The sequence below is a fragment of the Ixodes scapularis genome, unplaced genomic scaffold (assembly GCF_016920785.2).
Source record: "Ixodes scapularis isolate PalLabHiFi unplaced genomic scaffold, ASM1692078v2 PGA_scaffold4__175_contigs__length_147842914, whole genome shotgun sequence".
In the NCBI taxonomy this organism is placed as follows: Eukaryota; Metazoa; Arthropoda; class Arachnida; order Ixodida; family Ixodidae; genus Ixodes; species Ixodes scapularis.
In genome coordinates, this window is record NW_024609879.1 from 1,881,849 (window position 1) to 1,899,304 (window position 17,456).

Sequence of the window (17,456 nt, forward strand, 5' to 3'; positions counted from 1 at the left end):
ATCCAGTTTGAAACGTCCAGGGGCGGGCAGGAGGTTGAGGCTCAGAAAAACCTTGAAGCGACCTGGCAAACTACCTCGCCACCCCTTGCACGCTGGTAGCAATCTGATCGAACGCCGCCCGGGTGACGCTGGCATATAGTAAGTTAAGTTTTAATTGTCCTGGAGGTTTATTCTCTGGGACGGAGGAATCGTCTCGCAAAAAGCCGACACAACTCGAGGTTGAGGAGCGTTCTACCATACAAGTGGCGACGGAAGAGGAAAAACGGGGGGTAAGAGGGTAGCGGGGAGGGGGGGGGGGGGACTTCAGTTCCTTTCCCCTCCTCTTTCCAGATATTTCGGACTGTTAAAGAAAACAATACGGGAAAAGAGGGCGTGGTCGAGCTTATTTTAATCTGAAATTATTTATGCATATGTATAGCTACTGTCGCTCTTCACTGCATAAAAGATTGCGTAGATGGTCATTGTTAGAAACTCGTTGTCAGAAGGCACTACTCGTCACATGCTTAGTGGTTCGGAAGTTCAAAGCTGTCTTTTCGACCTAAATACCTGTGCCAATAGTAAAAAAAAAAGAAAAAGAATAAATGCGGGGATAAGAAGTTGGAGAAAAAAAAACTATCAAGAATTCGCCGGAAGTGTTGTATTCTTGCGTATTCAGAGGTTCAGAACTTCGAAACAAGTTTCTTTTACCAAAATGTGTACAGGCTAAAAGTAGAAACACGTCCCAGGATCGTGAAGCGAAAAAAAAAAAAAAAGTTTTCTTTCAATGACGTGCTGAACTTGAACACTATTAGAAATCTTCTCCCATGAGTTAATTTATTCCTTAACGTGAAAAAACAATAAATACATTATTTTGTATTCTGCAGATGGCAATGATACGTACTGTCTGTGATGTTAATTTAAATGCGATACCTCAAACAACTTAGACAAAAATAAATATCAGGTTTAGGGCATAATTGCATGTAGATACATGTTTGGACATTCCTTCGAAACTCACGTTGAATAACAATAATCACATCTGAAGACGGCACCTGCCTAGGCTATACATAGATCATTCTTTAAAAAAAATATAACATCTCTACCACAAATAGCTTCGGCTACAGCGCGCTTCAAATCTGGCACAAACGATAATCATCAAAAACCCGTCGTCCTTCCTCGCCCCTTCGGAAATTTATTTCGTTAAAACTAAGCATGCCAGAACATTGAACCAAACGCCATTGTCTTTCGTAAGGAACGCAGCACCGCGTGTAAAAGTTCGAGAAAAAAAAAAACAACGGATGTACCTCACTACTTGAATTCAAATGAAACCGTTCGCTAGTCTTTCGAAGTTCGACGAACGTCGAACTTTTACCCTAAAAGTTCGAAGTTCGTCGAAATTCTGACTTTTCAAAATTCGAAAGTTCGAAAATTTTCGAATTTTCTTGATAAATAAGTTCGAAAGTTCGAAATTCATCGAATTTTTTGGTCAGTCAAGTTCGGAAGTTCGACAAGCATCGAACTTTGCAGCGCAATAAATTCGAAAGTTCGAAAAAGATCGAATTTTTTAGCATAATAAGTTCGACGGTTCGAAAAGCGTCGAACTTCTTAGCTCAAGAAGTTCGAAAATTTGACTTTTGTCGAATTTTACGATGTAGACAATTCGAAAAATCGAAATCTTTCGAACCTTTCGAACCGCTTGATTCGATCATCGAAACTTCGATTCGAAAAAAGTTCGCGGCATCCCTAATCATGCCACGGAGGCCAAGCGCAAGCGTGAGGCCGGGAGACGACTGCACTCCACACCGGCTGAAAAGTTCCCGGGCGCAATGGCAATGTTCCGGAGGGGGTTCGTGGATTACCCGCTTGGCGTCACGAGCGCCGTGTGCGACCGACTCTGGTTCGCCGGAGATGTATCCACGATCGGCGCCGTGTCGGACGAGTTGAAGCTGGAAACGGGCGCGTGCGCGTTGAGGCAGTGTATCAAGTACAGCTCCGCAGGTCTTCCTTCTTCACGAGAGGCTAAACGTTTCTTTATGTGGTCTTCGATACGTACATTAGCTATTTTAATAAGAGGTACAACACGGCTATCAAGCCCCTCGTAAAATTTGGGGCCGTCTGTTCGACTGTAGGGCGCCGTGCGTCGAACTGAAGTTTTGGGGCGTATTATATCGGACGAGGCACGTAGCCAGGGGGGGGGGGGGGGGGGGCACCCATGACAAACTGCTGTATGAGGGGGAGGGGGGAGAGGAGGTCCCAGCAAAATGGAAGATTTCGGGGGGGGGGTAGGCCCCGCCCCCCTCCCCCCCCGAAATCTTCCATTTTATTGGGACCTCCTCTCCCTCCCCCCCCCCCTCATGCAGCAGTTTGTCAAGCAGTTGAGCTTTCAAGCATTTGAGCTTTTTGGCTCTTAAAATATACGTAACCCTGTAGCCAAATATTAATTGGTAGTCTCCTGACACCACAACTAATCGCGTGGCAAAAAATAAAATTAAAAAAAAAAACTTTTGGTGGGTATTAGTGTTCCTCTAAGGCTGTCAGTCGCTATCGACGCTTTGCAGCAGCTGTCGTTCAACGCCGCCATAACCGACCTTCAATTTTTGTTTCTTCTTATTTCGATAACTTCTTTCCCTCATTACCCCAGCAGGACAGGTTAATTATTGCTATCTTAGATTCGGTTGTGTCCTTCTCTCCAGCATTGGCCTTTGTGGAGGCTCGTCAAAGCCCACTTCAGTGGCTTGGTATCTCGGTAAGACAAGAGAAGGTCAGCAATGGCGGCTGTAATCTGGCGCGGGTGCAAGGTGCCTATAAAGACGTGCATTTGGTCGATCGTGAAGGTCGTTAGAAGCGACGCTATTGCTTGTCGCCAGTGAAGCAGAGACAACAGGGGCTCACCAGAGACTTTTGCGCATCACCTCCTCTTCTTGCGAAGACATCTGAACGGGCAGCAGGGCCCTCACCTTGCCCAGGTGGCTGAGCACGCTGATGATGTCTGACTTGCTCATGTGGCTGATGACGTACGTGTTCTCTAGGGCGTTCATCAGCTCCGACACCGAGCTGTAGATGCGCAGCAGCAGGCGGAACATCTGCCGGATCACCTCCCGGTTCTCAAACTCGGACTGCTCTGCCCACTTCACCACAATGTGGACCACCTTCTTCGTGAAGATCTCTGCACAAACCGGTTCGGGCGTGAAACGTGGGTCGGGAATCTTCGGCCCACGAACAAGATCTGACCTCTATAAGGTGGTTCGGCCTGCCCGCCGCGTTCTTCGATCGCTTAACCGGCTATACACATGCACACACAAGACACTAAGGGAGTGAAGCTGGCAGAACAACGCGAAGAGAGAACTTCAGGTAAACCTGAGAACGGCGTGCCGACGTTTACCCAAGATACCTAAAAGAAGCTAGGTCTCCCACTGAAACGCCGGCACGCCGTTCTGAGGTTTACCAGAAGCTGCCTCTTCACGTTCGTATGAAAGCCGTTGGACAAAACGTGCGCGGGTTTGGAAAGATAGGCGAACCGTAACTCTAGGACCATATAACGAGTCTTCAGCCATCATGGTGCTTAAAAGCATTGTTGCCAGGTATTTTGAAATCGGAGGAAACCCTTTACCGTCCTCAATAAATTTCCAAACATTCCGTCCCAAAGAAAGCAATATTCGCTGAGCTTCCTGACACCAAATTTAAAGCTGAAAAGTCAGATTTCTGAATCGCGGCGACCCAAATTGCGCGCACACTGCACTAAGCAAGAAGATGGCGGTGCCCTCAGGAAAGTCTGAGAATTAAGTGCCACAACTCTAAGCGGAAGGCCTTTCCTCCTCTCCCGTGATCACTATTCGATATGGGTAGTGGCGCCTATAGCTTGCATTTGGGCTGCTGCCAAAGCACAGGGCTAGCAGGCGGCCCAGATGCCCGAGTCTGCGTGGAGTACTCTCGTTGAGGCGTGTTTGCCACTCTGCCAAGATCCCCTAACCATCACGTAATGCGCATGCCATGTCTTCTCCGTTTCACGTCCGACCGTAACCATGGGCCCTATGCAGCAGCCAAAAGTCTAGCGTCGTGGCGCGTCTTAGTGTCTTTCCTATCACCGGCTAAAAGTGTTCAGCAATTTTCCTGGTCCTCCTATATTGTCCCTCTAATGGAAATAGATCAGAATTTCTCCTACTCATAAGTTATCTTTTCAGTATTCAAGCTCTCTTCGACTTAGAGTGATCCGAGTTCATGACACAAACATCGATCTACTCGTTGAAAATACGGAACAAATAGAATGTTCAATGCTCCTGCAGTCTTTTGGGAGTTATAACGTAATTTACACCCCCCACTCGTGTCACGCCCACTTCATTTACACAACTTGATTCATGCTTAACAAATTTTCACTCTGACGACATACTCCCAGGTACCATCACCGCCGGGATAAGTGACCATATGCCAATATTTTCCATTTTAACTAAAATAAATAAACGTAATGATCAAACGGTTTCCAATACTTGTGAACATATATCGAAACAAGCGCTAAATACATTTTATGATTCATTAGTGGTACAAAACTGGAACGATATCCTGTCTGAAAGTAACCCGAACATATTTTTTGAAACCATACTTATCTGCTACCAGACATCGTTTCCACTGCAATCGAAGAAAAGTAATAATAGGATTAGGTAACCTTGGATCACAAAATAACTTTTCCACGGGATAAAGAAAACAAACAAACAAGATATACGCTCGATTCATGAAGACTCGAGTTATGACTCTTTTTTCGGAATTCAAAATATATAGAAACCAATTAAACTACGACATTCAAAGATCAAAGCGGAATTCCTTTCAACGCACTCTTAGGAATGTACAGGATGACCTAAAGTAGATATAGGAAACTGTAAACACAGTTGTTACTAAAGCCTCGCCATAACTGCCTGGCAGACCTAACAATAGACGAGAGAAACCCTATCTGGGATTCAGCTGGCGACAAAAATCAATGCACATTTCTTATCGGCAGGAGAAGCCGCATCAGGAAATCAATCTGATAGCCCAGAAACATATCTTAAAAACAGTAACCCCAATTCAATTGTTTACTTTCCTCTATATTAACAAGATTTAATAACAAATCTGATTTGTTTAAAAGAACAAATAAGCCTGTGTTGCTGATAGCCTGACAACAATACCTATTAAATTTGTATCACCTCTTATATTGCTCCTTCTTACTCATATATGCAATAGTGTACTTGAAAGTGGTACTTTTATTGATCAAATAAAATGGCAAAGGCTTCAACAATAAGTAAGGGTGGCCCTTATTTTCACCATAGTTGAAAACATAATTAACCGAAGGCTTGAAAATTGTTTCGGCACGTTTAATATTATAAAACAATAATATAGATTCAAGAAAGGGAAAACAACCGAACTCGCTCATTTGAATATTAGTGACAACGTAATATAAAATATTGAAAATCGGCTCTTCACAATGGGCTTTTTTTATCGATTTTCGCAAAGCCTTTGATTCCATCAAGCGCGACATACTCGGATACTCCTTAAAAACTTGAAACATATGGCATACGAGGCATATCACATGAACTCATAGTCAACTATTTCACATCCCGTAAACAATAGGCGGTATACAATGGCACAAAATCACCTTTAGGATTAATAAAATAGGGGGTTGCTCAGGGCTCCACATTGGGACCATTAATGTTTTTTATCTGTATTAATGGTATACATAGCATACCATATATTGAAGACTTCATATTATACGCTGAAGACATTAATGTAATTTTTTATGAAATAGATCGTTGCGAGTTGGAGAAAAAAAAATAAAGTAAATAATTACGCCACCTCTCCGGCTGGCTAGCGGCAAATGAATTATTTTTAAATACCAAACAAAAGTGCAGTCTTTTCATGGGTAAACCAAGCAAATAATAATATTGTTAAACTGAGATTTGAACGCATCAGAATTGAAAGGGTGAATAACCACACATTTATTGGAGTTTAGTTTAACGATAACTTAAATTGGACATACCATGTAAATTTTGTAAGAAAATAAATTTCAAAATCAATAGGCTTACTTTCACCCGTTAAGCATATATCAGCAGAATGACTAAAGGCCAACTATATTACGCTTTAATATGTTCAAAACTGTATTACAGCTTGCTTGCCCGGCGTAACACAACGAAAACAAATATTTCCAACTTTTATTTAGTACCAAACCACAAATGCTATACGTACAACGCAAAATTCTGACTATGACGCGCATACCTGCCCCCTTTTCGAACGGCATAAAATATTAAATGGTTACCAACTGTAAACAGATTCACCTGCAATCTACATTTTTCAGGACACGAGACTCGTTCTGCCAAGGTATCCTTCCTTATGCATTCGACCAGAACATCGCTATAGCGCACTACATAATAAAAACATACTTCCATAATTATGAAAAACATAGCCTCGCAGAAACTGACGTATCACATTTCGAACTATCTAAAGACGTGTAAACACCTTCAGAAACCTTATCGCATCTTGTACTTTGATAAACAAATTTAATTGCATACTGCAAAAAAACCTTGATAGGAATAAAGACCTCTAGAGTAAATAAAATTGAAATGTGAAGTGACTGTAGAGTCTAGACCATGGCATGCTGACGAACAATAAATGCTTTATTCCTGGGGCCCTAAACTCGTCAGACACAAAGTTGCAGCCGAAAGTTGGCGGAGCGCGCCGATTGGACGTCGACGAGAAAAACGCCAAGTCATCGTCGTGATTGTCCACTCGGCGCGCTCCGTCAACTTCGGCTCCAACTTTGTGTTGACGAGTTTAGGGCCCCAGAGCGCAGCGTTTTTATCACAGATATGACGTCACGAGCCGGGCGGCGCTTCCGCGATGACTCACCCGCGATAACTCAATCAGCACGCTACAACAAAATGAAAGTGACTGTTTGGCATGAACTGTTCGTAGAGGACTCGCTATTCGCAAATTTTAAATCCTTTTTTTATTTGTTGTTGCGATACTATTGTTAGTGTAGAAATAGGTTACTTTATTGGAGCGCTTTTGATATTTTGTTCCTTTGTGAATCGTAAAACTCACTAGTATAAAGCAGTATCAAGGCTTCAGGAACCGAATAAAAAAAAGTGCCATAATTCGGCGGGATTTGTTTAGACGGCGACGCACAAAGACGAGCGCCTTGACGATCCCCTTTTGGTCCTGCTCGATTGTCTCGGTCGGATCGTAGCGTTGGCTGCTGCGAGACTTAATGCGAAACGAAAGATTGATGTCCGTGCACACCTTCGGGCAGAGTGACGCGTTCCTCTCCGCCTCCGGACTCCTCCTCGGAGGCCCTGACGAGGCTGACGAGGTGCATGAGGCGCTGGCGCAGGGACCGGTCCCCGTCGGCCTCCTTCTCGGGCGCCTCCTCCTCGGCGGCCGTGGCCACCTTGAGCCTGCTCAGCTGGTCCGCGTGCATGCTGCTCAGCACCTCTCGCAGGCCCTCCCCACACGGGCACTGGTCCCAGTTCTCCTCCTCCAGGTGCTTGAACCCCAGGATGGCTCGCATCTGCCACGGAAGCCACCGGCATGCAGGCATCACAATACCGCCCCGGACGGGTATCCCGACGACACGGTTAAGCAAATTTCAAATCCAAACAAAAAACAAAATAATTCAAGGGGCAAATGCTAGAAGACACCTAGGTAACGAAATGCATTTTACTCGACTATAGCAAGCCCAGGAGTGAGAGGCGTCTTCAGCGCTTTGTGTTCTTCGGCGTTCTTTTAGGCCCACTTTTTGCCCGCGAATGCAACCGATGAGATTTCGGGAGTGCGGAATTATTAAGATTCTCTACCCGTTTCTCACGCTGTTAATGGCCATACGACGAACGAGTCAGCCAAAACACGTCCCTTTGCGCAGGAACGCTCTGGGCAGTGAAGGGTCTCCTCACGTCAAAGACGGAGAGAAAAAGCTGATATCAGAGGTCAATGTGCCAAATTCATCCAAACCAACAGACACCATTCTTTTTGTTGGGTATGATATGACATGATACAATGTTTATTTCGGCTCGGGATAGCGTCGCCGACAGCGCTACGCATGCGCGATTGCAATCAATCTGCGCAGAAGGCGTCCGCCATTAAATTGCAAACGCTCTCGACGGTTTAAATTGGTCTCTCTCTCTCTCTCTCAAATGCAGGTTGTTTAAGTAACAAAAATTGAGTGCCCTTCCACTCCATGAAGAGGGAAGTCCAGCGAAGCTGGCGCTCTGGTGGGATTTGCTATGTCGGGCTGGGAGCAGCGGCAACGGCGGTTTCACGTTGGCGGCGTGCCCATTCTCGCTTCTGGGCGCACCGACGCTCCCCGTACTCCCAGTGCTCCTCTTCAGAACTTACAACACGGGTGCGACTTATGGAAAGTCTGCAGTCCAAATGATAAGGGCCGTGGCGCGATCTTCGGCAGGTGGCCGCCCAAGAGCGCGCGGCATTGCGCAATGTCAGGGGGAGAGAGAGGCCGCGCGTGGAGAAGGCGCGCACGTGCGGCGCCGGCGTCTGCAGCATTAACTGTTCTAAAGCAGAAACCTAAAATAAATGGCATCTTTCACGCGCGTTCCTCAACGGTTTATTTCGGTTTTTGAATTTCTATCTTTTACACGGGGAAGGTGCGCACATGCAGCGCCGGCGTCTGCAGCATTAAGTGTTCTAAAGCAGAAACCTAAAACAAATGGCATCTTTCACGCGCGTTCCCCAACGCTTTATTTCGGTTTTTGAATTTCTATCTTTTACACGGGGAAGGTGCGCACATGCAGCGCCGGCGTCTGCAGCATTAAGTGTTCTAAAGCAGAAACCTAAAACAAATGGCATCTTTCACGCGCGTTCCCCAACGCTTTATTTCGGTTTTTGAATTTCTATCTTTTACACGGGGAAGGTGCGCACATGCGGCGCCGGCGTCTGCAGCATTAAGTGTACAAAATTGTTAATGTACGCTCGGTCTGACCCCCGAGACGATCTGCCAGAACCTAGCCACAGACAGCTTCGCTGTAAAAATACTCTAGATCATGCGCTTCTCTTGTAGTCCGTCTGGGTCAGTGCAAGAGCGTTGGTCAGCGCAAGAGCGAGCCATTCGCGAAGCGAGCGAGGGCAGTGTTCGTAGAAAGTTCTCCATCTAACGCGAGCGGAGAACGCGGTTCGCTACTACGAAGCGCCATTCGCAGGCAGAGAGAAAGCAACGATACACTCTACGTTGTCTACTAATTGACTGAAAGGAATTCGTAATCTGCTACGAATCGAACGCCATGACAAAGGGACTAAAATTGTGACTGCCCACTATTTTACGTTGGAAGTCATTGACAAGTTGCGCATTTTTTGCGAATATGAAGTACTTCTGGCTGCAGAACACAACTTCACATCAGTCAGTGGATGAAGTGGTACAAAAGGCAAGCACATCAGGGGTCTTGATACCTCTCTCGCTATTCGTATGTTGGTGTCACGTTCTCACCAAAATATTGCTCGATTGTAAACTAGCGACCAGGTGAAAAATCTCTCGTTGTTTGATTACAGGCAAGCTGTGGCGCCGCGTCCAATCGGGAGTTGATTGCGCACTCACACTCTTCTCGACGAAATCGAACCCCTGGCAGCTATTTTTGGGCCTGAGTGTGCGGGTGGACGATCTCGCTCCAAACAAAAAATGAATGCGGCACAATAAATATCGCGCTAAATGTTGATTTCTTCTTCTACGAAGTATATTTGGTTATATGTATTTTCTATCCAGACAGTTTCTTGGGAGCGCAATGTCACTTTAAGAAGTCCACCTCAGTAGCCATGTATAGTCGGTGACAGGTTAAAAGATCGAGTGAACCTCTCCCGATTTTTTTTCCACTTTAGCAGAAAACCGAACGCTGGAGTGGAGCCGATTCCCTCTCTTCAGCCCTGGCTCTGCTAATTTGGAAAAGGGTGAACAGCGCATCCCCTAAACTCTTAACTTGTCAACGACCATGTGCATCGGCTTGATTGTTACAGTACTCCTGGGGCAAATTGACCATCTTTTTATAGGAACCTCGCGACACCCTTTGACATTGTTCCTCGGGATGCCATATCAACGCAGGTGTGAAACTCTGCTCTTTCTTCTGTCTGCCAGCGAACGGGCACAAATTCTTCGGCAAACTTCTGGGAGGTTTATATTATATATAGTCTAGAGTAGCACAAACGGCACCGCAGAGATTTCAAACGACAAAAGAAAAGATCAGTTTTTTGTTTTGTTTTATGCATACCTGTTCCTTGGGTGAGCAGCGAAATTCCCTGGTTTTCTTGGCAGCGACAGACGATGGAAGGTCAGACTGCTTGATTTCAATGTACCGGCGTAGTTGATCCTGCAATTAAAAAAATCACGAGCACTTGTACGCTTTAGTGAGGTGTTACTTTGCCAGAAATTAGAGCGGCAGACGAACCTGGAACTAAATATAGATGTTTATTAAGGCAAACTTGCGCTTATAAGTAAAACAAAAAAGTCTTTCGTATCCTACGGCAGCGACAAAGGGGCGGTTGTAAGGAAGTAGCATCTTGCCGCTCCGTTGATACGCGCTTTGTGAACTAAAAAAATAATAATCACAGTTAAGAATGGGTTGGAACTTTACAGAAGACACCCAGACTGATAAACAAAAACGGGACTGAGAGGCGTTTAAACCCTGTTTGTTTCCGTGGCAGAATATTAAAATATATCGACCTGTCTTGTCGCTCCGAAATAAAACTATTAGCCTTTTTGAACTGGATGTTTCATCTCAAACATTAAATGCATACGAACACTGCCGGGGGGGGGGGGGGGGGGGGGGGGGAGGCGTATGTTGTGTCTCGGTGGCACGAACATTTTGTAAAGCATAAAGCAGATTTTCGACAAATGTTTAATAACCACCTAGATTTTTTGAGTGACCAGATGCCGTTCAGCGAGCTGATTAATTTTTTTTTTATTTCTGGACATGCGGCACATGGGTATGCGAGGAAAATCTGAAACACTCGGGTTTTCTCAAACAGGAACGAGTGGGCAGACATGGATACGCATAGGCCACAATAACCTGCACTTACGCTTGCAGGAGACCACGTCCGACAATTTACATTTTGTCAAAGTTTTCCAAATCAAACTTTCATGGATTTACTCCCATGAATTGGCCTAAGATGTTTTCTCATAACAGATGTCAAGACTCTATGTACCTAGATTTAAAATACAAGTTTTTTTGGCGACACATATTTGAAGAAACTGGAGACGGCGGGAAAAGGGGACAAACACAAAACATCTAAAACGCAGCTCAGCTCAGCTGCGTTGAGACGATTTGTGTTTGTCCCCTTCTTCGTCCATCGTCTCCGGTTTCTTTAAAAATATGTGTCACATCAACCAGGTCACCTGTTTATTTACTCTTTATTCTTTTTGTTGAATAAATAAACATATAAATAACAGTAATATATCTGCAACAGCAGATATATTACTGTCTGCAACCCCTCCAATTAGGTTAGTGTTTAGCTTTGAGGTATCGCTGCGTTCATTCCCTATTGGAAAAACGTACAAGAAACAAACCTGCCGCTTTTACAATTCTGGTATGACACCACCATAATTTCTTGGTATTATGTATGCAGCTAGTTTGGTTTGGCGTTCTGCATAACTGGAGATACCGGCACCGCTATGGCTCCGGGTCTGTCTATACTGGCAGCCAGTTTGCTTGCCGATATGATTCCGTGTCGCTGGTATGATTTTGCGTCCGATGACGTAGGCGACCGCCTTCTTTCCAACAAAAACGCTTACACCACATGACCACCGGTATAACTAAATCATACATGCAGAAAGACGACCGCCATCTTCCACCAAAAACGTCCATCGTTCACCACCGGTATCGTACATACACCATGTATGTCGAAAAAGAACATAAGCCGCGTTTACATGAATGCGACTTAGTCGCATTGAATCCAGTTGCCGCATTCAATATATGATCATGTAAACGGCATAATGCGCAAAGCGCATCGCATTTTGGAACGGGAAGGATAATCGCAAGGCACTCGCTGCAGGAGCGAGTGAACAGCTGAGAACATGGCAGCGGCCAACCTCGTCAGCGGCGCGGAGAGCGGTCCCGCAATTTTTTTTCCCGAGAACAAACGCAAGCTTTTGTTGCGATCATAAGTCAGCGGAATATAGCGGAGCTGCTCGGTGAGGGCGGCCCCGTCCAAACCTTTGCGAAGTACGACTTGCGCGTCCGAAGGGGTCACAATGGCTTCAGTGCAAGCACGAATGACACCGAGAGCTCCGAGCACTGTAGAGCACTGCATGGTAGCGCAGAACGAGCAGCTCCTACTTCGGTGCCGTTCCTGGCTGCGCAAGAGCCTCTCGGACTCGGGGTCCGGTTGGTCCTGTCGCGATCGGCGAGGTCTGGCGCGGCGAAACGCGGAGGCTTCCTCAAAGCGTGCGCACACACGTCGCCTCTCGTTCAGAGTGAACCGGCGGCCCGGCCTGGAGTCCTAAACGCCTTGGTTTTGATGCTTCTTCCGTCTCGCAACTTCTTCCACAGCACCGAAGACAGCGGACACGATCTTTACTTTCACTGAATGCGTCGTAAGGACTCCACGTGCGATGCACCGGAAAACGTGGTGCGGCTGGTGCCGGAACGGAACTGCGAAACTTCGAGCTTTGAGTTAACGTGCACGGCAAGAAACCGATCGTAACACCAAGCCGCGGATACCGCATCGCCGGTCGACAGCGGCAAACGGCCCGTTGCTCGTACTCGGCAAACTCGGCGTCTTTTCGTGGCCCCTCGCGTCCTCGCAACCAGCCACAAACTCACCGGCCCGCAACCGTAGCGAGCGTAGCCGGCGTTGGAGAAAACCGAAACCGAAACTTAAGGCTTCCGCCCAGTGGCTTCGGTGCTTCCGCTGCCGCGGCTATTCTAAGTTCGCGGCTTCCACTTCCGGTCGTCGCGGAGATGGCGAACAATGGCGAAGATAGCGCGATGTGGTTCGTTGGCTCGTTTACGGTTACGGGACAGATGTTTTGCGGTCCGTTTCTACTGCGTCTCTGGTTCTAAACTCGACGGCGCCTCTCATAGTTCAACCAGGTGTGGTCGGCCTGGGTCAGCGCGGTCGGCTCGCCTCGTCCGATCTCCGGACCGCCGGCGACTTCCGAGTTCTTTAGGCCTGGGATCCGAAGGCGTCTGTCTCCGTGAAACGGTAAGCGAATCTCGTCCCGTTTTCGTTCTACTTTTAAATTACGTTTGGTGCGCTACTGTGTAAGCATGCGTGCCAAGTGTTCGTGACAATTTTGAACTAGAATAATTGTGCTTCATTGCGGTTTGTCATTTACCGCAAATGTAAATCGAGCAATGAACGAGGAGTAAATCGAGCAATGAACGAGGAGCCATGCTTGGAAACGATGTATGTACGATGTTAACTTCTACCTGTGCGGCTTTAAAGAAAGTCAAGACTGGTTACGGTTGGATGCGAGGCTGGTCCCAATGCAATGTTAAGCACTTAGAGCGCCTTTCTGAACGGCATGTAAGCAATATAGCGATCAACGAGACGAGCGACGGCGAGAAGCTACGAGTGCCGGCGCCGAGCGACGAAGATTTCTCACTCCCGCTGCTTGCGCCGCTCGGTTCTTGGACTTCTAGAAAACGTCGCTCATCGCCTTGGTCGCTCGCACCAATCGCTTTCATAATGTGTGTGTCGTCGCGCGGCCGTGTTTATTCAAATATAAGTCGACCTTTTTTTTTTCTTTTTTTTTCGGAAATTGTGACTAAAGAATTTCGACACCTGTATTCGCGACCAAATTTTGCGACCCTACCGGAGGCATGAAGCTATCGAGTCACCGAGCCGGCGTTGCCGTAGAGCCGCGCCGCTTCTTGTTTCAAAAAGCTTTTGGTAACCGAAATGGCTCGCCGCCCGCGGTGGCCCGTGCCGCTCCTCGGGCGTCGGATTTCGACATCGCGCCTCTAGCGTTCCCCTTGCTGGGCAACGGGGAAGGAGAGGAACGCGATGCGCCACGCACTTTACCCTCCATCCTTGCAAACGCGCACACAAAAAAAAAAAAGAAAAAAAAGGTTACTTTTGTTAGTTGCTTGAGGCGGCTCGGCTCGCGTGTTGCTCATGGCGACACGGCGGCTTTGCTTGCGTCTTTGTAGTTTGTCTTCCGTCGCTTCGCACCTTCTTTCGTTTCCTGTCGTCATTTTACAACGGTGTCAGTGAAGTATTGCTGCGAATACGCGAGGATGTCTACCCAGCTGAAGAAGCTTCGGACGACGATGACATGTCCAGAAGTTCTGACGGTGATGAAGTTCTTGGCATCGCCCCGTGATTTAGCTGAGAGTGATGTAAATAAAGGTTTGTTTCTTTCTTTTGCCCAAAATTTCCCCTGTTCTTAAAAATAAAAAAAAGTCGACCTATATTTGAATTACTTTTTTTTTATTCTCTATGGACCCAGTAAATAGGGTTCGACCTATTTTCGAGTAAATACGGTAACTTTAATTTTTATTTTGGTTTACGTCGGACGCAACTCGAATGCTTGACAGTTACGTTGGGCGTAACTTTAATTTTTATTTCGGGTTCCGTCGGACGTAACGTTAGACACTCCGTTACACTTAAGGAAAATAGGGGCTGCTGGTTCATCATATAAACCAACCATTTGTGTTTAATTAAAATGCATCACTGACCTCAAAAAAAAAAAAAAGATACTGCTATCCTAGAGTTTATGCTATAGGAATGTAGCGCTTCAGATAAATTTGTTAATTTTTACTTTTAGTCCCTGCCCCCTCCAGATACAACATCTGGCCTAAAGCAGTGTTCCGGATCTCCTTCCGAGACCTCAGGCGGGTCGTCATTCAAACCAGGAGTCGGCGGCGTCTCATGGGCGTGTTGCTGGTGCTTACTGGATGGTGCTACCGAGGGAAAAGTGGTCGTGCTTGGGCAAGGTAAGTATGGCCGCCGTAATTATAGATATTGTTTTTACCTTTGCTCGAATCCACTTTTAAGAAATGCACAGTTCGCATGTGTGCATCTCTCAATGTTTCCACAGTCGGCTGTTTTTTTGTTGAGTGCTCCAACTCTGCTAGTGCTAGTTTCTCTAGATCATGCAAATGGGATGCAACACTAAACCACATATGCTCTCGCAACAAACAGTGCTGTGCAGAAGCACAGTGGAATTTACTCTAGCTTTATAATGCAGCACAAAATAGTTGACTCCAAGTATAGCTACTTTTGTGACTCCGTTTAACCAAAAGCTCTGCCGAAACAAACTTGCCGCCTTATAGGTAGTGCAAAAGAACCTCGCGTGCCTAACCTGGAGAAGGGCATTTTTTTTATAGGTAAATTTTTTCTTAAACCAATACCTTCAGCCTCCTTGAAATGTTAACATCATGTGACACACGGAAGAACAGTAAACTCTTTAATGTTGGCGAACCTTTAATTTTCGCGGCCTTTAATTTTGCAGAATTCAGTGGCTGCGATTATGTGCTCTGTGACCGATTCGAGAAGAAATAGGGGCCACGAAGATAAGGGGGTTTTACTGTACATCGGAGGAAAGAGGAAGTCACTTTTGTTTGTATGCAAGAGTAAAACCAACAACAACAATCATGGTGTCGACACTTTGTGAGCCTATCTGTGTCTATTGAATGATATCAATTTTGTTTTAGTTTGTTAAACATTGTTGCCTGTACACTGTGGGATGTCGTCTTCAACACGAGCAGTGGTTTTCCCTGAAGTAGGCAGCATGGACGCGTGCCGCAGCGCAACATAGTTCATTTGCAGGTGGTACCGCAGGTTGAAGGACGGTTGGCACAATATGGGGGAATCACAATTCAATCTTCTACCTCGGGCGTAGACAAGATTTGCTCATTCTAAATCATTTTGTCTAAAAATCGGGGATTTGCGATCAATGTACCCGCATGGCTGGAAGGGCCAGACAAGCCTTGTGAGCGCTTCGTTTTCTAGCGTCTCAGTCCTGAACCCACTCACGCACCACATGTGTAGATGTTCCAATACATGGGACCACTTATTTGGAAAATGGTGAATGGCAACTGTTATCTTTATCAGACTTCTGTATTATGGTCAAAGTTGGACTGCATATTTGCAATACTTTTTCTCACTTAAAAATATGTCATACTAAAATATGTAGAATAGCCGATGACAAAAAGAGAATGGCTGGGCGTCCTCCAGCACGTGCTTGTGCTTTTTACCCCACTTTGGACAGATGTGCTCGCTCCAGGCTCATGAGGCGCTGAAACGTCATCGAAGATAGCAGACGGGCTGGTGGTGGAACAACGGAGACTTCTCCCTGCCTTCCTCATGCTGTCAGTGAGCGTGTACCTCTATACTCTAACTTAGCTTAACCTGCACAGAGCTGAGGAGAATAGGCTTGGCGAGTGCAGTGATGTGATTGCTGCGCCAATTGCGCCAAACTGCGCCAAGGGGCTAACTCCGCTACATCCTGCTACATTTCGCCAAAATATGGCTAATCTGCGCCAAGCCTGCGCCAAAAGACCAATTTTGGTCGCCTTTCAAAAACGAAACTAAGCTGAGAACTGTAATTGAGCATACGTGAGCTAAGTGGCACAAGACGCCGCCCGACACAAAGTACCCTGCATCAATAGTCTATTCGGTCTTGCATGGTTTTTTCCGCCGTTCGCTTTTCGCGCTCTCGTCGTCTCGCGTCTTTTTTTTTTTTTCTTTTTTTTTAATTTTTTAGCGATAGACGCAGGCATGTGCGAACGCTCCGACGTTAGTTAGTGTGCCGGGTTCCAGACATGCCGTCATGCTGCGAAACAATACGACGTTTTTGCGCGGCGAGAGTTACTTCGTGAGCTGAACCGCTGCGCGACCGCAGTCGCCGTGGTCGCGCGACGTCGTGTGTTGCCATCCCCACGTCGCTGCAGATGTGGCGCTTTCTAAACTGAAACGCATCGACATTCCTGCTCTTGTTTAAATCATGCGTTGCTATAAAAAACCCTCTTTAACTCAGTGACTGCTTGGCGAAGTTTTGAATACCTAGGTTTCTCTCGGTGGACTTTCTTTCGAGAGGGACCCCGGTACTTGGAAATCTGCCGCGAAAGAAAGTTGATGACGAGAAGTGAGCAAAAGCAAAGAAGGCAATGGTCTGCACGCTGAACCCGCACACCGCGCTTGTTTTTCTAGTTCAGTCGTTGCACAAAGCGCTCCAAGAACTTTTTGACCCTGATTCGCAGTGTCTTGCATCGATACGCTCAGGTTCTTTTTTTCTGTGTGTTTAGCCTGTACCTCGCCTGCCGGCCTGGCAAGCACGTGCCGCTGGACTGTTTATTGTCGTATGCTGGACAGTTACATTTTGCATACTATTTTGGGAACCAGTTGGCGACGGAGCGGAGTGGCACGGTTTCGGTTTCGGTTGAACTGCCGTTGTCTCCGCTCACGCGACGAAGCACGTGTAACTGCAAACCTGCCGAAGTTGCCCTCACGTGCATGTGAACACGATTGCACGAGAGGCACCAGCCGGGACACTTGCGATCCATTGTTTTACGTTT

General features: G+C 46.5%; 1 protein-coding gene across 1 annotated transcript in view; it reads right to left on the reverse strand.

Annotated features, from left to right (window-relative positions):
* The window catches only part of LOC8026823 (ryanodine receptor), a 561,398-nt gene that overhangs the window by 240,020 nt on the left and 303,922 nt on the right, over positions 1–17,456 (reverse strand). Inside the window, exons 51-53 of the mRNA XM_040217827.3 lie at positions 10,206–10,304; positions 7,240–7,507; positions 2,869–3,142 (exon numbers count right to left, since the gene is read on the reverse strand). Of these exons, the coding sequence (XP_040073761.2) occupies positions 2,869–3,142; positions 7,240–7,507; positions 10,206–10,304 (641 nt within the window). The remainder of the gene's footprint in view (positions 1–2,868; positions 3,143–7,239; positions 7,508–10,205; positions 10,305–17,456) is intronic.